The 24,817-nt window shown below is 45.3% G+C and overlaps 1 protein-coding gene across 1 annotated transcript in view; it reads left to right on the forward strand.

Moving 5' to 3' along the window:
• The window catches only part of MTHFD2L (methylenetetrahydrofolate dehydrogenase (NADP+ dependent) 2 like), an 817,160-nt gene that overhangs the window by 391,731 nt on the left and 400,612 nt on the right, over positions 1 to 24,817 (forward strand). The window contains exon 5 of the mRNA XM_069630620.1: positions 11,922 to 12,029. Within this exon, the coding sequence (XP_069486721.1) occupies positions 11,922 to 12,029 (108 nt within the window). The remainder of the gene's footprint in view (positions 1 to 11,921; positions 12,030 to 24,817) is intronic.

Here is a 24,817-nt window from a genome sequence, read left to right on the forward strand (position 1 = left end):
GACATCTTTTTCTCCACCTGTGGTGTCCCCCAGGGATATAATCTCTCTCCCTGGCTGTTCAACCAGTATCTGGCACTCCTTGCCCACCGCATCGCCGCTCTCTGCCCTAATTTCCAGTGCTATGCGGACGATACCCAGCTCATTTTCACGCTACCCTCAGCCTCCCCCTCTCCTTCCCTCATCTCTGACTGTCTGTCTGCTATCCAGGAATGGTGTGCCGCCAATGACCTCTGCCTTAATGCCAGTAAGACTGAGATTCTACTCATCGGTACACCCACTCCCTCCTTCCCTGCAGCTCTCTGGCCTGCCTCCCTTGGCCCCCTCCCTGCTCCTACCTGCAATGCAAAAAACCTTGGGGTCATCTTCGACTCCACACTCTCCTTCTCTCCTCATATTTCTGACGTCGCTAAGAAGTCACACTACCAGCTGCACCTCCTCAGAGGTATTCTTCCCTTCCTCTCCTTCCCCCAGAAGCTCACTGTCTCCCGAGCCCTGGTTCTCTCGAAACTGGATTACTGTAACAGCCTCTATCTTAATCTGCCTGCCTCCACTCTCCGCCCTCTGCAACTCATCCAGAACAGAACTGCGAGACTTGTCCTTGGCCTCAAGCCCAGGGACCGTATCTCTCCAGGACTGAAATCTCTACATTGGCTCCCAGTGGCTGCGAGGATAAAGTTCAAAACCCTCTGCATTGTCCACAAGGCCTTCTGGGGCCTTGGTCCTAAATACCTTCAACTCTCTCTTCCCAAATATCTTCCTTCCCGAGCCCTTCGCTCATCCGCCTCCAACTCCCTCAGGGTCAGCCGCTTCTCGAAGCAACGAGCTGGGGGTAGATCTCTCTCCGCGGCAGGGGCCTCCCTCTGGAACAGCCTTCCTGCCTCCCTGAAACTTGAGGAGAACCATCTCCGGTTCCGGAAGCACCTCAAAACCTTCCTCTTTGCTTCTGCTTTCTCTCTCCCTCTCCCCTGCTGAACAGCTAATATTCTTCACTGAAACTGCACTGACTCTGCAACTGGACCACTCTTAACGGCCTCGGTCCTGGGCCCAGCCACTCTCCACTTGCACTGATGCCCTGGAACCCCTCTGCACTGCGGGACTGTCTCTGTATCCCTACAGCCCCCCCCTTTTCCAGCACTTGTTCTGCACTTACCTTGCACTTGCCACCAGCTGGCCTTATTTATTTATTACTTTACGCCACTTACCTTGTACTGCACTTCCCCCCCTCCCCTTCCCTTTGCACTTTTCCCCCTCCCCCACACCTGCACTTGCGCGATCTGAATGACACCTGGCCTAGTAGGATCGTTGTCTGTCTCCCCTTGTTCCTCCCCTCCCTGCCTCGTCGCGCCTTGAAACACCTGTGTATAGGCGCGTTACAAATGCCATATCATATCATATCATAGTACTTCCTTTGAAATCTTCCCCTAAACATACATGATGTAAATCCCCAAAACATAGTGGATAAAATAATGGAAAAACAAATAAGAACATTATGGCCTTCAATTCCCATAATGCTCTTAATCCTGAGACAAGGAAGAGGGGTACGTAGCTGTGAAAGCTCCATTGACACCCAGCGCGAACAGTGGCAGACTGACCAGAGCTGTTAAACGCTGGAGGAGGCCCGACAAACGAAGAAGAAGAACCAACGAGCCAGACGGAGATGCCAGGATATACCTGTGAGTTGGCCTGATACAGGTGACCCCACGGCGCTCCAAAGGAGACTGCTGTGTAGTAGTCCGCATTTTGAATATCGAACATTTAAAGTAAAGTAAATTGGGTGCAACTCTCATATTAAGAAATGTAGAATAGGAGAATATTCAGGTTATAGACGCAAGAGAAGACTAGTACTTCCTTTGAAATCTTCCCCTAAACATACATGATGTAAATCCCCAAAACATAGTGGATTAAATAATGTAAAAACAAATAAGAACATTATGGGATTCAAGTCCCATAATACTCTTAATCCTGAGACACGGAAGAGGGGTACGGAGCTGTGAAAGCTCCATTGACACCCAGCGCTAACAGCGGCAGACTGACTGGAGCTGTCAAAGGCTGGAGGAGGCCCGACAAACGAAGAAGAAGAACCAACGAGCCAGACGGAGATGCCAGGATATACCCGTGAGTTGGCCTGATACAGGTGACCCCACTGCGCTCAAAAGGAGACTGCTGTGTACTAGTCCACATTTTGAATATCGAACATTTAAAGTAAAGTAAATTGGGTGCAACTTGCGTATTAAGAAATGTCGAATAGAAGAATATTGTAACCAGAATTGTCAAAGCCAAGAAGGGGCAATAATCAAGCCACATATATGCAACTTGCTTAAAGAGGGAAATCCAACCAGGGAATATTGTAACCCGCATTGTCAAAGCAAAAGTGGGGCAATAGTAAATCAAAGGGGACCACACTTTCCTAAAGTGGGAGATCCAATAAAGGGACATTATAACACTTATTGCCAAAACCCAAGAAAGCAGAAAGTGGCACCAAGGCAATTTGAATCTAATAGTCCCAGAGCAAGACAACCAGTTGGAGAAAGTTGTGAACTACATTGCCAGCAGACAATAAATTGTAAAAATAGAAATCAGAGACTGCAGGAGAAAAGTCCTCTTTGTTAAAAGGATGAAGGGGAAGATAAATGTAACATTCATTGCCTATGGCAAACCAATCAGTGTGAGAGTCATTCTTTTTTTTGCAGTGTACATGCAGAAGAAGCTGTTAATTAATTGTGTTGAAAGTCAAGAGACTAAACGCAGAAGCAGTTGTTGGTTCAACTCTCTCCTTTGAGGATTTAAGTGTGGAGAGTTTGGAGAAAACCTTACCACAAAGAAAAAGTTGTAGTAGTAGGAGTTATTATCATGGCATGTGAGTAAACCAGGAAAGGGACAAATATTAGTTAGTTCTGGCAGGCAAGTGGACCAGAATGAAGATAACTTGAAGTATTATTTTTTTTTAAAATTATTATTTTGATTGGTTAATTAATTAACCTTTCAAAACAAATGTTACAATACAAAACAAAAAGAAGCAAATGTTAAAATACAAGACACGAGAGAAGACCTATATACATCATATCATCACATCATCACCAATTTATCTAAAAACTAAAATTTACAATAGGCAATAAAACATATTTAAAACATGTCAACACATTTTTTTCCCAAATATACATCAACATTTTAGAGAGAGAAAAAGATTTTACTAAACCAACAGTGCGCCAACCTGCTAATCCTGGTACATTGGATACAATACTTTGTTTAAAAATTGGATAGTAGCTATTCTTAATGATATTTTGGGTGTCACGAATAGCTGATGCCATAGCTCATCATTTGAGCGCATTATATGATGTGATCATGTTAGTTTATTAATCATATCTTTTCTTTGTTTTCCCAGGGCCACACACTCAATCAGTATATGCTTCAGTGTTTCTTGGACTTCTGCACCTTTACAAAATCGACATTGTGATGTTTCCACTGAGACAAGACCTCTTCTCAGTAAAATTTCATTTGTGGGCCATAAATTCAAACGAAATCTCAAAATCTGACTCCTTAGATTGAATGAGGGACATTTTAGTAGATAGTCAGCTACTTGTCGAAGTTTTTTGTGTCCAAACAGTGCTCTATCAAAATCTTTCAGTTTCAGACAACTTTGTTGGGTTAAGCGCCAATCCTATTGATATAATTTGAGTCTGGCCTTAGTTGGATTACTAAGCAAGAGATCTAATGGAATATTTGCTTCACACATATCAAATAGGACAGCAGCTCTCCATTTAGATGAAAATTGGTGCTCAGAGCGCAATAAATAATTTGCCAACAGATTATTATTACCTAGACCCAATACACATTTTCGAAACAAGCAACATCTCTTCCACGATACTTGGATGTGTACACATAAGATGCCTAGCTCGAATCCCAAGAGGGCAGTGGGAGCTGAGTTAGGGAGGTTCAAAACTTTTTTCCAAAATCTTGCTTCAATTATGTTCCAATAGCAAAGGTTGGAAGGTAACCAGGCCTCCGCCCCATATGTAATATTAGGGGTTACTTTCTGTTGGTAAAATATAAGAATATGTGCGCTTGAGAATTTACCATACTTCTATTGGAGGATCTTTGCTTGTGAGATTAGGGTAGTCAATTTGCCATTTACATAATTCTGCCGTGGTTTGTTTATGGAAGAGTTACTAAACATTACGCCAAGATATTTTTTTTTTAAACTTTTGTTTATTGGCAGGAAGTCAAGACAGGTACAACATGGATAGCATGTAGGAAAGCGAACATCATAACAGCACAAATATGCATTGCAACACAGCTAGTATCAACAGCACATAATAGCGGGGGGGGATATTGTGGAATAGCTCGGATGGGGCGTGCCTCATGTTTAGTCCGGTTGGGCAGGTGAGGGGGCAGAGGTCCATTCAACCCCGTCTTTGTTTTTTAAGTAACTGCGAAATTCCGACCAAACATTCCTGGGGCGGGAGGGGATGGGCAGGGATCCGATGTATTCCTCTTCACATGTTTGCACCCACGTGAGGGCCCTCAGCCACATGTTGAAGGAGGGGGGGTTCCGGCGCTTCCAGCATTGCAGTATACATTTTTTGGCAACAATAGCACCCACATTTAAGAATTTTGACATTTTCCTCTCGTCCTCCCCCGTCCAAATACCAAACAGCATGGCTAGTGGGCTCATCTCAATTGGGGAGCCTATTATTTCCGATAGCGCTTCTGTAATCTCAACCCAAAACGTGTTGAGCGCAACACAGGACCAGAACATATGACCATGGTCTGCCTCAGGTGATTTACATCTCGGGCATGTGTGTGTCGAGTTGGGTGTGAATTTTGCCACTCTGTGCGGCGTGTAGTAAAGCCTATTGAGAAGTTTGTATTGCATGCAGCGAAACCTAGCATTGAGTGAGACTTTGCGCGTAGGTGCACACATTTTGCTCCACATTGCGTCGGTGATCTCCGTGTTCAGTTCCTCCGCCCATGCTTGACGTGAGTCTGGGGACATATTCCCTAGTTTGTCCAACTGCATTTTATACAGAGAGGATATTATACCCCTACAGCCTGAGGAGTTAGCTATATACTGGAGCTCAGGGGAGTCTGGAGGCTCATCTGGGAAGGAGGGCCACATTGCCAGTACCGCTGCTCTCAGCCTGTAGTATTGCAACAGGTCTAGCGCTGAGCTGGGGTGTCCTGAACGCCATGTTTGGGGGGTGATAAATGTGCCATCTCGGTAGAGATCTGTTAGGGCCCGATATCCCAGGTCCTCCCACCGCCGAGAGAGAAGACGTTCATGTGTAGGTGGAAGGCCAGGAAATTGCCATAGGGGGAGCCACTTGTAATACGGACGCTGCTCTCGAGTGGAGGAGAGGATATCATTCCATGCCCTAATCGTGGTGGCCACTGGGTCCGAAGGGGCATCCGCACGGTATGTATAGTGTAATAGTAAAGTCATGGCGTGGGTGCCGTCGCCAGCCATTTTCTCTAATTTGACATGTGGGGGCGGATTTGGGTGTGTGTACCAGTGGGTGGCGTGTTGGGCCTGTGCGGCGTTCCAGTAGAGAGTCAAATCAGGGGCAGTGAAGCCCCCTCTTTCGTAGGGCAGGGCCATATGTAGCCACTTCTTGCGGACTGCTCCGGAGTGCCATAGGAATTGAGCAAACGCTGTGTGAAGGTTCTTGAAATACTGCTTGCCTGGCCATACTGGCGCATTGGCGAATATGTAAAGGAGCTTGGGCACCGCGATCATATTACGCCAAGATATTTGTATTCATTTACAAGAGTCAATTTTTGGTTTTTCAAAGGCCAATCATAAAATTTCCTTTGCCTCATTTTATTTCTGCCCAACTCCATAACTTGCGTTTTCTCCAAATTTAAACATAGATTATTTCTATCAACATATTGGTCCAATTTATTAAGCATATTCTGCAAGCCACTTGGTGTCTGTGAGATGATGATCAAGTCATCTGCATAAAGAAGCCATGCTATAGGCTGATTTCCAAGTTTTGATGCATCATTCATCACTTCCATAAATTCGATTCCCAAATCATAGATGAACAAATTAAATAGTGTAGAAGCAAGTATGCAGCCTTGTTTCAGGCCGCGTTTGGTGTGAATCACTTCAGATAGCAATCCGTCCAAATTCATTTTGACCTGCATGGAAGTATTTGAGTGAAGTAAGTACATTATCGTTACAAGTGAGGGAGGACAACCAAATCTTATCAGCTTTTCAAGAAATAACTGGCGATCTACCGAGTCAAATGCAACTCGGAAGTCTACATACGCCAGGTAGAGAGGTTGATTTTTTGCCGCATACAGTTCTTTAATCGCATTAAGTGTCGTAATATTGATAGCAGTGCCAAGACCTGCAACAAATCCAGTTTGGAAAAGGATCACGACAGTTCTCTTTGGAAGCCCAGATGTTAATGTCTCTTAGAACAATTCTATTGTAGATCTTTCCAGGGGCATCAAGGAGAGCTATCGGTCGATAACTTGCAGGATTTGTTCGATCACCTTTTTTTATATATTGGCACTGTTATAGCTTTACACCATGATAATGGAACAGTTTGTTTTATTTGAATGACTTGGAAGACAGCATATAAGATAGCCGCCCATAACTCTGGGTTCTGTTTCAGGGCAAAATTTGATAACCCACCTGGGCAGGGGGCTCTTGAAGAGCTGGCCTTATTTATGTAGTATAGCATGTCTGCTTGATAGAAATTAATGGAGAAAGGGGTATGAGTAGAATCAAGAGACAATTGTGATGTACTATTTTGAGTGAGTTCATAAATGTCTGTAAAGTAACTGACCCACCTTTTTTCTGAAACGCCATTAAGCTGAGATATCGGCTGTGGGGCGGCTGAGCCAGCGTTTATCAGCTTCCAAATCTGCAAGGTATTCTTGGACTTCATCACTTGCAACCTTTTGTTGCATAACTGCCTTTTGTGCTCGTATCCAATTTTTATAGTTTGTCTTTACTTTACATAAAGATAACTCACAATATTGCACTGGAAGAGATAGTATCTGTCTTTTCTGCTTCCAAAATAGCATCTTCTTCAGTCTCACAGATTGATTGAATATGTGGGCACAGGGGTTGTTTAGTTTCTTATCACTAAATACAGAGGACGATGCAAATAGATGCATCTTATCATAGTATTCCGGTGGGTCCAAACATATTTCTAGGCGATACTTGTCATCTACCAAGCTACCAGCAAATGCTTCTAGCGCAGGTTGGGTCCACTGTAATCTGTCCTGTTGAGGGTTTACAGTCAGATTACTCAACTGCTTTTGTTGAAACTGAACCTTGCCATGCAAGTAAATCATGATTTCGATCGTCAACATCAGATGATCACTAGAAACAGTTGGCAGTATACTGAATTTAGAGATTTTGGAAAACAGTCCTCTGTCCACATATACATAATCATTAGTTGCTTTTTGTGAACCACAAGCCCAGGTATGTGAAGGCGGAATGTCCGTCTCCATTGCACCATTTAGCATTATTAAGTCCCATGTCTGTACAAACTCCAGCCATTGAATGACCCGATCCGAATTTCTCTTTTTTGCCGGAGCTAAGAGGTGAATATTCAAGTCACCGGCCAATATAACATGTGCTATATTAGGAGTGGTGGTAATTTTTTCCATGATTGCATTAAAATCTTTGAAAAAGGTGACAGTGAGTATCGCCAATGGGTTCCAATATATGTTAACTACTGCGAATTTCACCTTTTGAACTAATATTGTTGTTCATTGTATAGAGGAATTCGGGGAGGGCCAATCTGCTATATTGTTTGTTGTAGTTATATTGGAGATTGTTACAAGACCAGCCATGGGTCTTCCTTTTTGACTTTTTACAGCCAGAACTAAATGAACATAATGATTGTCCCACGATAATGGTGCAGTTAACCAAGTTTCCTGCAGCAGGATTATGTCATAACCCTTTAAAGAGCAATTAGAATTGTTCAATAAATGCTTATGTCCTCTGGTATTCCAGCTCGCAATGGTTATTTTATGAGTCAGAGGACAGGGGTCATCACCTTCTAGTTAGGATTGATTACAACAGCAGCCCTGACCCGACGGGCCATCACCATTGTCCCTCTGTCTTCCTGCCTGTTGTGAGACCTCCACAACCGGGCTATCTTTTGTAGTTCGGATTAGATTAAATCCCAACTCATAGAGAGCAGATCTTACAGACCAGATGGTGTTAAAAATAATATGAGATCTTATCCAAAGACACGATACAGTTGGATCATTGTCGTCAGGAAACTCTACCTGCTCGATATCACTTGTAGAGAGTTCTTCCAGAGTTGGAATATCAGAAAATATTTGCATGATGCTCATTCGATTCATGGTGTAAATTGGGAATAAGTCACCACGACAACTAAGAAATAATGAGAACATTTGGGAAGGCTTTTTGATCTTAGAGTTCCCTTTTGAGATCATTTATTTTTTTTTAACAATGGATTCTGCCTGCAGATTACACTTCCTTTCATCTACTATAGGTTTGAAGGTGACACTCTTAGTGTTAGTTCTTGCATCAAAAGCTGTTACAGAATCAGATGTATTACTAATGAGAGATTTCATAGAGGATTTCAGATTGTTCTGTTCCGAGGTTAAAGCTACCAAACAATCCTTGACTGTATTTAAAATGCTATTTTGCAGGATATTCTGAGTGTCAGGCAACAAGTATTTTTCAGGTCATTTTTTAATTGAGGCCTTTGCACCAGGAGTACTTAACGGCCTCACAGCATTTGCATGTATTTCATTGCAAATTCATTTAGCCCAGATTTTTTCGCACTTGCAGAGGACGCTTGCGCTAACGGATGACTCACAACCATAGCTTGATGAGATTTACTCATATACTCATCCACGGCTTTCCTGAGTTCTTGTCTATGAAATATAGTGTCAGATTTTTCATTACTATTCGCTAGATTAGCTTGGAGTGTGGGTACAGATGGAATCTCTAACAACACACTCTTCGACCCAAGTTCCATATCCTCTGCCACCTGGACCAGCTTATCCAACGGAGAGTGAGTTAGATCTCCTTGGGTCTTGGAGCTTGCATTTTTTCCTTTCTTGCGTTAAGTTTACATATTTTTTAGGTTATTGCATTAGATGCTAACGTTGAGCACCTTACTGGTTTTGACAATGATTAAAAAAACGGTCTTGTTTGTCCATTGGGGACCCCTCCTTTGGTTTTCTGATTTTTAGATTTTTTTTAGATTTGCCTGACATTCATAGTTTTGTTTTTTTGAGTTTTTTGCAAAAATCGTATAGGCCTCTTTTAGAGGCTGTAGATCTTTAGACTTAGAAGTGGCAGCAGCAGTTGCAACTACCAGTGCATCCGTAATCAGGGGCTGGGGAGGCAAGGGAACTATTTCCTCCGCCTCTACAGATGATTCAAGTATGATACCCTTAACACAAGGTACAGCGGTCTTAGAGCATTGTATGCTCTTACTAGCTATCAGTGAACTCAACTGTACATCCAAAGGCTTAGTTATATTTTTCTGTAGTGTTAATACTTCTGCAAGTTGCTTTGATAACAGTGCGGAGGCTTCATCATCAGACTCTTGTCTGTGGGCCATGGCATCACTGAATATTTTCTGGCAGCTCATCATATTTTCCGAATGGGTATGAAGTGAGTTTACCTTTGAATCCAAAACTTCAAATAATTTGGCAAGAGACATTAATGCAGTATTCATTATTTAGATTGTTACCAGAGGAACTTTTTTGGATTGAGAGCCCGAAAATACCAAACTATTTCTATTCGGTCTCCTAGGAGTAGGAGGAATAAATGAAATAGAAGTTTCGGACTCCGAAATATTTTCATTTTCAAATAATACCGGGGATTTCGATAGGTTAGATTCATCATCCCTGGCCGAGAAACAAGAGTTTGAAGACTCCAACTCAATAACCGCATTGTCTACAACATTAGCAAGATTAGGATTATTTTGCACTGAACCAACAATACCTGAGCGAGCATTCTGTAGGAGCACAGTGTCTGACAAAGAGATATTACATAGTTGTTTGGGAGCATCAGTTCCAGCATTCAAATCTTGTTCCGTCGGTGAACTCATTAAGGGTTGCTGTGCAGCTGAACCATCTGGCACAATAGGAATAGGTTGGGCCTCCGCATTCGAGACACTTAGATTTGTGAGTTCAGACATTCCCGTCATAAGACATGGAGAGCGCGAGGAAGCAAACCCAAAGTCTCGTAAATCACCAGTTACAATATTAGAGAGTGTCCTTTTCTTCATCCGGCGTTTATCCCAATGAGCACCCTTCACAAGTGTGCGAGTTGATTTTGGTGTAGACACAGGACTATATTTGGATGCAGAATCAAAGATAGCATGCAAACGTTCAGGACATGGCATGTCCGTGCCTAGGGTGAACATTATTGTCCTTTTTCCTCGTTACAGTGGGGCACTGTTAAAGCTTAAGGTGCACTGCCAAAGGCTGTATCCACTGATGACACCAACTAATAAAACTAGTGAAAATGAATATAAACAAGAAAATATAATATTAAAAGGACCCACGCTATGCTAATCGCGACGCTGCGGCGAAGCGGCAAAGCGGGACTTGACGGGGCTTTACACGGGTGCGTGCACGCGCTGCGGGCGCGACTGTGTTAAAATAGCTCCGCCCTGTATTGCGTGAGGATGGCCTGTTGGGATTTGAAGTTCACTGTAGATCCACTGCAGCAGCCGCAAACAGCATCCGAAGGAAAATGCTGGTAAAGCAACTCGTGGCAAAGCGGGACTTGACAGGGCTTTACACAGGTGCACGAAGTATTATGAATGTCGTATAAGGTTGTGACGGAAAATAAGTGGCAATTCCACTACTGTGTTTGATGTACTGTTGTCGTGGAAAAGAAGTGGCGATTCCACTACTGTGTTTGATGAACTGTTGTATAACCATTCTGACTAAAGAGTATATCCTTTTGAATGAACCATCCTGACTAAGGTGTTGTTTATGAAGGAGAAGTATGATGTGATTGATCTTCAGAGAAAAGAACATTTACATTGACTTTTGACTTGAGATGTAGAGAGAAATACTTTTTGGTTTGCCAAGCAGAAGGTTATGGAAACTTTAAATATTTGTTTTTCGCGAGTATGAAAAACCCTTTGAACCTAAACCCTCACTTTGCCAAGTGAAGGACATATTATTTGAAAGTAACTTTATATTCTACCTGGAGTGGAAGTTATCTTGTGACAAGAACGTTACTGAAATTAAACTTTTGTTTGAAACATCCTGAATTGATCCAGTGGAAGGAGATCCAACCCTGGTCACAAGGATTTCTGTTTATAACTTTTGTGTTTGAATATATTTATGTTTTTTTAATCAAGTTTTAAACAACCAAATAATTATTCCTTTACAATTCTATTGTATGTATTAGTGTGAGAGACAGATACTTTTGGACACTAGGTCAATTTCCTTTAGCGTTAGTTTGTTAGATAGGGAACCCTTGTTAGGCTAGGAAAAGATAGGCATTTGTCTCACCCCTTATAATTTAATAAAATGCCCACTTGTGAAAAACGTATACCTAAGAGTCCGTCTTGGATTTCTGACCCCTCACAATATGTAGCCAAAAAACCTGCATTCTTGCCAACAATACAACATCTGTTTCTTCTTTCCCAGAGTCACTAAATAGTGACACTGTTCTTCATGTTTTATGTATCACAATCGATCTGTTAATCCTATAAGTACAAAGTTATGGCATGCAGTTCAATTGTCATTGGTTGCCATACAATAACTGTCAGCCAAGTCAGTGTGATGGGCTTCCTGATTATTTCACCTGTTGTAAACATGTGTTCATGATGAATGGAAACATGAAACCCATCCATTCTGTATTCATTGCAAACATTAGAAAGCATTACTGTTCGAATTGCATTCACCTGTTAGTAACAATATACTCAGTTACTATTTTGTGTTTTGATTAGGAGTCGAAACATTTGGAAGAAATGTTGTAGTAGTTGGAAGATCTAAGAACGTTGGGATGCCCATTTCAATGCTGCTTCACACTGATGGCAGGCATGAAAGGCCCGGAGGTATGCTCTGCGTTTCATAACCCATAACCAATTTTGTTTTTAAGAGCCTTCTACAATGTGCAATTCTATCGCTCAATGATTGGGTATATTTCAGGAGTGATTTTTTTTCAAATGCGCTTTAAAATTCTATCCCTCCTCCCTCTTTAAACTTGCCCTCTTGGTTTTGCCTGAACTGCATAAATGGTGTGTAGTGATATGGAGAAAAAAAACGATAAGCATAATTCACCAATGGATGTAAACAAGAAAACCTTTAATGAGGAGATGTTGACTGTCAGACCATATTTAGCGTGAACTAGCCTTAGTGCAATTTGATTTGAATGCATCGTTTTGGAGAGTGTATCCCTTAATGGAAGGCCTGCCACAAAGTGCATCCATGACGTGCATCCATTAACCTATACCGACACATTTCCCCAATTCACTCTTGACAGAGGAGCCCATTTGCCTTCTTGACTATTCAATGTATATATGAAGCCCTTTGCTGACTCGCTGAAATACTTTGCCAACACTTTACAACTCTACGCAGATGACCCCCAAATTGCTTTCAACATAGAACCCAACCAAACCAATCACCCCTGCATGACAAGCTGACTTTGCAGTAAAATAATGGATGCCCACTTAAAAGCTTTGTTTGAATGCAAGTAAAGCAGGACCATTTTCTTTAGCGTTCTTCTAACTAGAGAACATGTTTTTCCTAATCCTGCAACAGTAAATCCTTGATACATCGGCTACCTGCCTGCACCAGTTCATCCAAAATGCTGTGTCTAGATTGCTTTTGCGTCTCAAACAGGGGCGTTGCTAGGGGGGGGCTAAAGGGGCTATAGCCCCTGATCTTTTGGTTGTAGCCCCGGATAGAATCTCAGGAGCTACAGCCAAAAAACTAGCTAGCCCCCAGTCCCAACAGTTCCGACATCAGCGTAGCCCCGGGTCTTTTCCAGACCTACCATCTCCCCTGGTCTCAAACCTCGGGACTTGCTCTCCATGACCTAAAGCCTTTAGATGGCCCAAAATAGATTCCAAATTTGCCCTCAACTGAATGTGCCCAGCTCATAAAAACCTCCACTAGCATGGGCCCAACTATCTTTCACCCTACCACTCGGGGTGAGCTGGCAGTTCTGCCATTGACAACAAGCTCCTACCATCTAGATTTAAGAGACAATAAACCAAAGGCAGGTCCCACCATCTAGAATAATATGGCAAAAGCCCTCTGATTGGGAAATGCCATGCCCAGACTCAAAGGAAAATTGAAGGCATGGCTCTTGAACAAAGCCTACCACCCTCTACTAGTCCCTGTCCATGCTGCCTCTCTTGTGCCACAACCCTCCCACTGCACTATCAGCTCTTCAACCTCCTGTCACCGGTCTTCATGTCCTGGAACTTGCTTCTTCCGTTTCGCACTTATGTTTGGGGCTATGTATCCCTATGCTGTAATTTGCTTGCTGTTTACTGGTCACTGTATATCAGAATGGTATCTCTGTACTATGATTATATACTGCATTACACTCCACTGCTCATTTTATCAAAGGGTCTTAGATCCTGTAACATTCCATTGCACTTTGAAGTATTTTGTAAGCAATTTAATACGTCATGTCAAACAACTTTATTCGGCCTGAAAAGGCCATCAAAGTACATCCTAAAAATGCACTGCTAAAATATAATTACAATAGACAAGGCAAAAAAAAGGAAAAGCATACCCAAGCAAGAGCAAAAGGCTGCACCCTAACTTGGGTGCTGCCCAACAGTTCTTTTAACCAAAAATCAGGAACCACCATCCCCTTGACCCTCCCATCTCCCAAACTGCCTCGGGCCCAGGGCAGTCAGATCAGCCCCTGAAAGGGGGCTGTTGCTTGGGAGGGGGTCACCTATGATGGGTCTCATACTAATAGGAATGAGAGTAGAGCTAACCATGATATCAGATTCCCATGGGTGCCCTCGACCATTAATTCTTTCCAAAACCTCCCTTGCCAAATCTGCGTCCCCAAAAACCACTCTAACAATGTCCGTTTTAGCTGCATATTTGGACAATCTAGTGCGCTCTAACAAAGAGTCCGTTGACACAAACCCGCACTCCCCTACAGCCCGTAACCAGTGAAGACGTTTGTTCCGCAAGGCGTCCTTTTGGTTCTCTTTTGTCCGTGGGTAATTTAGGGACTCCCTCGAGGTGGTAGCAGCGGCGAGCTTGCAGGAAGCTATGGGCATGATTGTATACTGGGAGGGCTGTGGGTAGTGGTGGGCACAGTCAAATTGGGTTGGGTGGCCCCGGCCAGTGGCGGCAGGAACAGATTGGTTCAGAGTGGGCTAAAAAGCATGCTACGGTACAGAGAAATGTCAATGTGGCCTACGAACAGCAAGAGGCACAGTCAAGAGGGCAAATGTGGCCAATAAGCGACCATAGGTACACTCAAAATGGCAGATGTGGCCTAGGACAGAGCAACATAGGAATATCATATAGTTCAGCTGTGCGAGTGCAGAAAAACAGTTCTAGCAGGGGGGCTAGATGAGGTTTTGCCAAATGTACTACAGGATACAGCAGTTTCAGCACAGTAGGCAAGTCATACAGTTTGGCTAGCAGAATACTGGGAGGCAGTTCTAGGAGAAGGGCTAAATGCGGTTTGCCAAATGTTCAACAAAATACAGTTTCATCACGTGTATACAAGGTAGGCATAATATGCAATTATGTTAGAGTGAATAGTATGATGAGAAACCTTACTCGGATAGGCTAGGTCTGAGGCAGTGCTAGGCTAGATGCAGATTATAGCAGTGAGGCAGTGCTAGGCTAGAAGCAGGTTCAAACAGGGAGGCAGTGCTAGGCTAATTGCGGGTTCAAACAGGGAAGCAGTACTAGGCTAGATGCAGATTATAATAGAGAGGCATTTCGCTTTGCTCGAGCTACAATCATGGTGGGCAATATTGTGGTTCGCAGACAATAAGTTACACCTTTGCAGTTCTTTCTAATGAACGGATATGAGGACAAGCATAAGGTACAGAGCATACAGGGTAAAATATGCTGATATGGCTATACGGAGGGCCCGAGTGCAACGGGCTACGCATATATGGCAGTCAATAGTGAGAGCAGGGCCTAACAGGACACATAAAATTATAACATGCATTGGAATGACAACAGGTATTCGCGGTTACCATCGGCTCAGAGGCACAGCTGATGCAAGAAGTTAGGTCGTGGCCAGGAGTAAACAGTAGTGCTGGGTGCGGTATCAGAGTGCACAGGGCTGGGAAGAGGTGCAAATGTGCACGGCAAGTAGGCAGATCTTGAATGAGTGCACTTAGGTGGTCGAAGTGGAAGAGGGTACAGAGTGGTGCAACGAGGTAGATACTGGAGCATAGGTAAAACGAGGCAGTGCAGCGCAAGTAATCAATAATAGAATTACTAGACTTACGCCGACATGTTTGTATCAAAGAGTCAGTGGCAGTTAGTCTTGGCGAGGGCTCAGTACACGGTGCTGATGGTCACAGGGGTAGTGGACCAGAAAAAAGGCAGAGGTTTTGGGTGAACGGCGAGGAAGGCTGAGGACGGGTATTGGCCTTGTTTCCCTGGGCCTTTGTAGGAGTGGGCCGGCTTCGCCTACCGGCACACGATAGATGGCTAAGATCAGATCAATAGCCAATCGGTGCTCAGCATAGTCTGCTGGGCTCAGTTAAGCACTGGAGGTCGGTGAAAGATTGCTGGCGGCCATCTTTGAAGGTGCAAAACTCCTCGTGTTGGGTAATGGTGGCAATGGGTCTCAGGCAGCTGTTGGCATCTAGATCACAGCATAGAGGCTGCAAATATTTTCTTGCAGCAGGGCATCTCAATAGGCAGAATTAGCAGCGAGAAATGCGATTCTCGCTCGAGTGCTGAGACGCTTACCAGAAATTCGTAGGCAATTCAGGATGACTGCAGCAAGGGGGACCACTGCTCTTGCAGGGTCGGGAGGCGCTCCTGCTCCATGGAAGAGGGACGGTGGACTACTCCAACGGCTGGGACAGGCTAGGACAGGTATTGGCCTTGGTAGGAGTGGGCCGGCTTCGCCTACCGGCTCACGATAGGTGGCTAAGATCAGATCAATAGCCAATCGGTGCTCAGATTGACTATTGGTTCGTACAGCAGCAATAGTTGAGGAGGGTTTCGGATAGCAGACTTATTCCTATTAGTTGGTCAGACCATGACATGGTAGATGTGGACATTTCGATGGTGGGCCTCAGAATGAAGGGCTCCATATTGCGCTGCACTGACATGGTCCTCAAGGATGTGTTGTTCGCTGGGGAGATGAGGACACCAATAGAGGAGCTCTTTAGCTTCACTGACAACAGGGAGGTGGACATTGGAACGGTGTGGGAAGCCGCAAAGGCTACATGGAGAGGCCACCTGATACGGGGGGTGTGCCCAAAGAAAGGGTTAGGACCCTGCTGGTAGATAAGCTGAGGAGTGACATCCGTGGGCTGGAGGCAGAGCCGTTGGGCGGAGGGGAGAGGGACAGCGACAAGTTGCGTCGAGCGAGGGATAAACAGTGTGAGCGGAAGGAATTGGAGATGGGGAAGGTGGTGTCCAACTTACAGTTCCTCTGACAATGGTACTATGAGAAGGGGGATAAAGCAGATGACCTGCCGGCATCGAGTCTCTGGGGGCAGCAAGGGGATCGGTGGATAACGACGTTAGAGGATTCAGGGGGTTTGCTACACTTCAGCATGGGGGGAAGTTTTCCATGCATTTTCCTTGTTCTATGAACAATTGCATGGGGAAGAGAGGGTGGTTGAGGAGGGGACGTGCAGCGATACCTGAGGGGGGCTCCCCTGCTGGTCTTGCACAAGAATGAGAGGGAAGACCTAGAGAGGCAGAACACTCAGGAGGAAGTATTGATAGCGATTTGAGGGCTGAAGGTAGGGAAGGCCCCTGGGGACGATGGGTGCACGGCAGGGTTTATAAACTATTTTCGGGCAGCCTGGCTTGCCATATGGCAAAGCTGTTTAATTACATCCTAGCTGCGGGAAAGGCGCCTCCGTCCTTGCATAGTGCCTTAATATTGGTCATTCCAAAAGCAGGGCGAGAGCCCAAGAGCTGTAAATCATACCGCCCCATATCACTCCTAACCATGGATGCCAAGATCTTCACCAGGGTCCTCGCCACCAGAATGGAGGGGGTAATGACAAGGTTAGTGCACTCGGACCAGGTCGGCTTTATCCGGGACAGACAGGGGGCCGATACTCTGCATAAAACACTGCACCTAATGGAGGCGGCTGCATAGGAGAGAAGGTAACCCGGTCCTGGTTGCCCTTGACGCAGAGAAGGCGTTTTACCGGGTAGATTGGGGCTTTCTTTATGGAGTCTTGCATAGATTAGTGTTTGGTGAGAGGATCTTGAGGGGGGATACGGGCACTATACTCTTCCTGCTGGCACGGGTGGCGGCCAATGGGAGACTCTTAAGGAGGGGAACAAGACAAGGATGCTTTCTTTCGCCACTCTTATTCACGCTATCAATGGAACCGCTCACGGAGCGGCTGTGGCAGGTGCCCCAGGTGGAAGGCATCCAGGTAGGGGAGAGGGAATTCAAGGTGGGGCTCTACGCGGATAATGTCCTTCTGCACCTTGTGAACCCACATAGGTAAATTCCAGCAGCCCTGGACATCCTAGAGGAGTATGCAGGTTTCTCTGGGTTCAAAGTTAATAAGGGAAAGTCGGTCATGTTCCCTTTTGCGGGGGATGGACAGAGGGGATGTGGAGGCACTCCGGCCTCTGGTGTTGGAGATCCAGTTGGAGAGCATCCAGTACCTGGGAGTCACCATAGTCAGATGTGTGGAGGACCTGGTCGGGGCAAATTATCCACCCCTGTTCAATAAATTGTTTAGTGAAATGGTGAGTTGGGGCAAAGGTCACATCTCATGAATTTGGAGGCTGAATGCCCTGAAAATGAACTTCCTCCCGAGAGTGCTGTATGTCTTCCAGATGTTACCCATACGGGCGACGGAAGGCCTCCTGCACGAGGCCAAAACCTGAATGGTACAGTTCCTATGGCAAAACCAGAAGCCGAGGGGGGAATATGATACCCTGATATTACCCAAGGATCGAGGAGGGCTGGGCTGCCGGACCTGATGCTGTATTAGAAAGCCACCCAATTGAGAGCTATGGTACCATACTTGCGGGAGGATTCTGTCAAAGAATGAGTTTACCTTGAAAACCATCACCTGCGCTTGGCAACGGTTGGTGAGTGGCTCTGGGTTCCAAGGGTGCGGATCCCAAGGAGAATTAGGGACCACGCGACCCCTGGGGTTTATTGGGAGGTGTTGAGAAAGGGCGGTGGAATGCAGAGAGTAACCGCATGGCCCTCAATGATGAGCCACATTTGCCCCCCCCCCCACTCCCAGTGCGGGATGAGATACCCGAGCCGGAGATATATCAGAAATGGTTGGAGGCAGGGCTAGCTAGTGTTGGTCAACTGTGGGTGCAAGGGTGATTAATAGGGATCCAGGAATTGGAGGCCGGCTTGAGCATTGGAGGGCTGCCTGTGTTTCTCTAACTCAGACTGAAAGGGGTCTTCATGGCAGAGAAATGGAGGGACTTGATTCAAAGGGACCTCACACCGGTAGAAAAGGTGCTTGACACACATACTGCAATGAAGGGCCTCATCTCATTACTTTATAGGGCACTGTTGGAAACCTCTGGGAACACCGTTGAGGGACACCGACAAAAGTGGGAAAGGGACCTGGGTTTGGAGTTGAATGGTCATCTCTGGCAACTGATGTGTAGAAGGGCATTTAAGACATTGATAGCCTGCCAGTGCAAACTACACGGTCTGAAGTTGCTACATAGATGGCAATATGACCCACTGTGGCTCGCAAAAATGTTCCCATCAGTGAATCCCCTGTGCTTGCATGGATGTGGGGATAGGGCAGACTATTGGCACATGTGGTGGAGCTGCCTCAAGGTTCAAATGTACTGGGCTTAGATCCTAGGGTGGATCAAAGAGGTGGAGGGGAGGGAATAGGCATCGGAACCCATGCTGATACTGTTTGGTTTGGACAATCAAGAGGGACAATGGCACACCCTGCTTCACTTCCCTCACTTTTTGTTGCTAGCCACAAGGGCATGCCTGGCAAGGCATTGGAAGAGAAGGGAACTTCCGAGCCTAAAGGAATGGTCAGACACAGCAATGGATATTTACCTTATGGAAAAAATCAAAGCATACACGGGGGAAGTGCTGGGATAGAGGGTGAATGGGAGCTTTTTTGCACAAGATTTAGGAAGGCGAGTTGAGTATGCAGCCGTTTAACGTGGTCCTGCTCGGTCCCGGCCAAATTAATTGTAGGTGTTGTCTGTGCACTTTGTTATGCTTATAATGTTTATGGGACCTCTCTATCTTGATGTTATTATGGTGGGCTGGAAACTTCATTTCAAGTTTGGGGGTCGAGGGAAAATGGGAGTGGGGGAATAAGAACTGATGTCAGATTTTGCCTGGGGTAGCGGAAGTGACATCACAAGTCCCGTGAGCCTCTGATGACATCACCGGAAGTGATGTAATTTGGCCCCGCCCCAAGTGACATCACAAGAAGTGTTGGCAAACGATCTTCAGATTTGTTAGATATATATTTAGTATCAACAAAATTCCCTGGTTATAAATGTAATAAATGTATATATGATTCAGCTACCACTATGACAGAAGAAACCTATTAGACTGGTCTGCATGCACAGAGGGGAGTGCACCTGATGATGTTATCTTTGCTGGATTATAATACATGGGAAGGGTTCTTTCAATATACCCAAGACCCCCGTATGGTTGCCAGAGGACATTAAAAAAAACTGCACTACTGCAAGTGAAAGAAGTAATTATGTTTTTCAATCAATGCTTAAATCCTTAACATAACATAGAGAGAAGGGGGCAGTGCCTGGACCACAAATATACCAGCCACCAGTGGCTGGTGAGTTTTTTTTTGGAGGGTGTGAATATTTGCCAATATTGGTGAAGTGTTCTACCGTGTTTTCTATCAGTTACAAGCTGCTGCGGAGCGTTGGAACGTTGGAGAGGAGTCTATATTTGGATTTGCTACTTTGTTTTGCTCGCTGGCCAGTGCTTGCACTGCACCTTTAAGGGGGAAGGACATATAAACCAACAAGCTACGCGAAGCGTAGCAAAGTGAGGCAGAAGTGTTCTGCCATGTTCGGTGGCGAAGGCATCTCATTTGCAGTAAGTGCTTTGATTCCTTTTCCTCTCCCAATGTTTCTTGCTGACTCCTAATCACTTATTGCTTGAACAGTGAATGCTGGGCTAGGTACGGCGCCTACTTTTGACATAATTGAAGGTGCCTGGGTGACTGCTGGTACTTGTTACCTTTGAGCCCATGCTGCCTTGTATATCTGCCTGGAACGTGCCCCCAATACAATACAATCTTAACAAGGTGCTTGCTGGTCAGGAATTGCATCTTCCTGGGAAACCTTGTACTTTTGACGCCTCTTACGACCAGCGGGAGCTTTGCAGGTGGCTATAATCTTAATTTAAATATTTTAGAGTAAGCTCTTCGGTGTGGGCCTTAAACTGAATTATTTCAATTCTATCCTGGCTGCTGGATTCTCGACCCTTAATTTCTGATACACCCCCAGGTGAATAATCAACATACCTGGGCATTACAGGCTGATCTAATTGCCTGATTCAAACACAGAATTTTGAATCAAACTTGGAAGGTGTTAACATACTTTGGGGCGGGGTATACTCAGTAGTGCCCCATGTACGACTTGAGAAGTGCTGTTTACAGGGATGACAGACTGGCCATAAAGGTGGTTCACGAGAATTCTGGGCCAGTTATGTCAGAAGTTGTTTTGCCTCATGCTCCAGGAATTCCCCAACAGCCAACCGTTAGCCCCCCCCCCGACAACGAGCCACCACAGCTGGTTTTTGCTGGAACAAGAGGATAAACAGCGATTTGGTAACTCTTTATTCTCCACTTTGTCCTCTTCATCCATCAAAAGTAAGATCAATGACTGCTTGCCTCTTGGTAAAAAACGGCTGATGGCAGAAGAAGCTTCCCCCGAAAGGGGGCAACCCCACTACTTAAATAAGGGAATTCTAGAGAGTCCAGCATCAATCACCTCTACAGCAAGGAAGTTTCTAGATTCCCTTTCTGCACATCGGGAGGATAGCAGCGTGCTGGGATTTCCCTCTTTGGATATTAGTGCAGTACCGCAATTGAGTCCTCCTTTCTCACTAAATGATCTGACTGGGCTTGATCCTGCTGTTCCGAATATTCCAAATGATCGCGGGACGGTCCCTTCTTCTGAAACTACGGTGGATGCCTTTGCTCATTCGGACTCCATCTCACCTACCCAGTCAGTATTATTGGCTCTGAATTGTTTACTAACTTCCATGGTCAAAGTCTTCGAGCTGTTAAAAGGAGAAGTCCATGTGCAAGCTGGCACACTCATGGAACTGGCGATTTCAAAATTGAATTTGGGAGGCCATTCGGCCCTGGGGCTCTTGAAGACGAGGCTCTCAGTATCAGGTCTTCAATGCGTTCTCTAGTGATGGTCAAACTCCACCAAGCCGTAATTGGACAGGGGACACTTTCCTCGGTCATAGAACCGTACAACCTCTCAAATGAGAACCACATTACCCTCGTGCCCCAGCTGTGATTTTTTACCGTAGTTGACAATCTCCCAGAAGTTCCTAGAATTGTTTTTGGATAGAGCACTTAACATAGACTCGCCATCCTTTCAGGGGTTTGAGAGCTATGCAATGATCAAAGACCTAATAATCAACCCCTCAAAGACGAGTGTTGTCTGTTTTTCAAATTCGGGTAAAAACATCCCTAAGTTTAAATGGAGGTTAATCAGGCTTGTTATTCCAGTGAAGACGGAGATCAGATACCTGGGCCTGATTTTCTATGCTAACCCTTCAGTTTGAAAAGTAGCAGCTCGCCTGGAATCAGTAACTGACCAACTGATTTGCCAGATGAAAACACTCCTGTCAAAGTGTTGCAAATTCTCTTTGGTCCCTTTTAATATGCTATTATAGGGGGAAGGTGATTCCCAAATTGCTTTATGGGCTAGACTCAAACTTCCATGCTTGGGAGGTCACCTGGGAGAGACTTGAGGGGTGAATATGGAAGAGGGTGCTAACTCTACCACAGTCTCTCCTGATTTCCAGCATGAGATACGAGCTGGGCCTGTCGTCTCTTGACGCCCTATTGGAGCAAAGGATACTCTCATTGTATCGTTCTGTCATGGCTCCAAAGAGGGGCTATGTATATGAAGATGTGGCTGTCCACTTCAGGCAAGGAAAGTCTCCAGAACTGATGAGACTGAAGGAAATCTAGGCTTAAGCGAGCTGGACAAAAGTCCTGAGGATCTGGTGGGGAACCCCGAGAGCCTGAAAAAGCTATATTAGATCGAGATTGGATTAAAACTATCGATAGGGTCAGAAACTTGAAGCTGGCTAAGTCATTCTCGCTTCTTGATAAATCTAGGGGCACGCTAACAGGTTACCTAATCAAATTTCCAAACCAGAGTGAGAGATCTAACTTTCTCAGGTTTCGTTTGAATGTCATTCTGACTGGCAAGGGGAGGGCTGCTAGAGACAATTCAGGTACAGAAAACGGTCTTTGCTCAGAGCGTGGTGCGGGGCAGACACAAACTTTAAGACAGATCGGGACTGACTGCCCAGTACTGAAAGAAACGAGAGTTAGATACCTTTCTCAATTTGTTTGTAGCGAAGACTGGCTTGCTACCTCTGCTTTCTGGGAAAGGGCAGCCTCTGGGCATAACAATTCATTAACCATAGGAGTCTTCAACCTGTTAAATTCTGCTGGCTTGCTCTAGCTTTCTCCGGTTTGTTGATGGTTATGTGGGTATTTTATGGGAACTAAAACCCTCACCTTTTTTCTTTGTTCTTATTTCTTTCTTAGGTTCTTTTCTTTTTTTTAATATGGAAAATTGTGAGATGTAATATCAAAGTATCATTGTAATGACACATTTTGTTTTAAATCGTATATTTCAATTTTTTTGTAAAAAGCGAAGAACTTGGCTAATTACAATTAAAATAAAATGAAAATATATATATATATTTGCCACAGGTAGGTGATTGCGACTGAGCATAGCGAGGGAGCCCGAACTAGCGAAAATGGGTAGGTAGGAGGGCACGCGGGGGGATTCGTCTCCCTCACCAGAGTAAATGTTTTGAATAATGGGTTAAAATGGTGCATTACAAGGGAACATTACTGGGTGGATGTATGGCGTAGAGCGTGGCCTGTTCCGGGGGGATACACCTTCTCTCGTCTCCACACTACACATACACAAGAATTGACTTGCTGTTGATCTCTGAGGAAGGGGGAGGGACTGCTTAGCACCCGAGGGTGTAAGCTATAAAATGGTCAGACCACGAGCTATTGGTAGCAAACTGGTTGCTGCCTGTCTCCCCGAGATACTCTCGATGGCGGTGCAACGACATGCTCTTAAGGGACCCAGACTTTAGGGACTTTCTGAGGAAGGAAATGATAGCCTATTTCCAAACAAACGATAACGGGGAAACTGACATGGTGCTGGTGTGGGAGGCCGCTAAATCCACATTATGGGGTCTCCTGATAGCCGAGGGTTCCAGGCACAAGCGGGAAAGGGGTCTCATAGAGATTAAGATCCGTGCAGAGTTGGGAGCCCAGAGAGCCAGACTCAGCCTCGATGGGGAAGATCGGGAAGCCCTCCTGGGGGAAATGCAGGAAAAAAAGGCAGGCATTGCATACGGTCCTCATAGGGAAAGTGGTTAAGAAATTGAGATACACAAGACAAAGACACTACGAACGGGGGGCAGAGTGGGGCTCTCTTGGTGCATAGGGCAAGGGGATGCAGAATGGAGAGAAGGATGGGTCTATTTAGAGACAAAGGAGGCAATGTATGTAAGAAAAGGGAGGACATAGTGGAATGCTTCGCCGACTACTACAGGAAACTTTACACCAAGCAAGGGGGTGAGTCGTTGGAAGAGATTTGGGCTTACTTGCCTGACCACCCTTTGCCCCGACTGACCGAACCGGAGCTTGAGGCCCTTGAGGGGGAAATATCAGAAGAAGAGGTGGAGTGTGCCATTAAGAGGCTAAAAGCGGGGAAAGCCCCGGGGGAGACGGTTACACAGCTGACTTCTATAAACAGTGCCAACCCGCTTTGGTAAAGCCACTGGCCAAATTGTTTAATCAAATTAGAAACAAAGACTCGATCCCACCAATGTTCCTACAGGCCCTAATCACTGAAATACCCAAACCGGGCAAAGACCAGGCAGAATGCGGCTCATTTAGGCCCATCTCTCATCTGAACCTAGATGCTAAAATCTTTGCCAGAATCCTGGCGAACCGACTAGAGAGTTGCCTCCCCCACCTAATCCACTCAGATCAGGTGGGATTCGTCCTGAACAGACAAGGCTCTGACAATATGAGAAAGACCCTCCATGTGCTCAACTCAAGGGCAGTCCGTGATGAGGTGGCCCTCCTGTTGGCACTAGATGCCGAGAAGGCCTTCGACAGGGTCAGTTGGGCTTTCATGGGTTACGTTTTCTCTTCTCTGGGGATGGGACCGAGGGGGCTGGGTTGGATGTCGGCTTTATATTTCACCCCCTCAGCTAAGGTGGTTGCAAACAGGACTGAGTCAAAGACATTTTCCTTGGAGGGGGGCACGAGACAGGGATGCCCATTGTCCCCCTTAATATATGCATTGGTTATGGAACCTTGGGCGATCTCCGTCCGTAAAGACGAAGCAATCACTGGGGTACAGATAGGAGACTCGCATTGCATGATTGGCCTCTTTGCCGACGACGCACTGCTTTATATCA

Source organism: Ambystoma mexicanum, chromosome 6q (assembly GCF_040938575.1).
Source record: "Ambystoma mexicanum isolate Mex_15411 chromosome 6q, UKY_AmexF1_1, whole genome shotgun sequence".
In the NCBI taxonomy this organism is placed as follows: Eukaryota; Metazoa; Chordata; class Amphibia; order Caudata; family Ambystomatidae; genus Ambystoma; species Ambystoma mexicanum.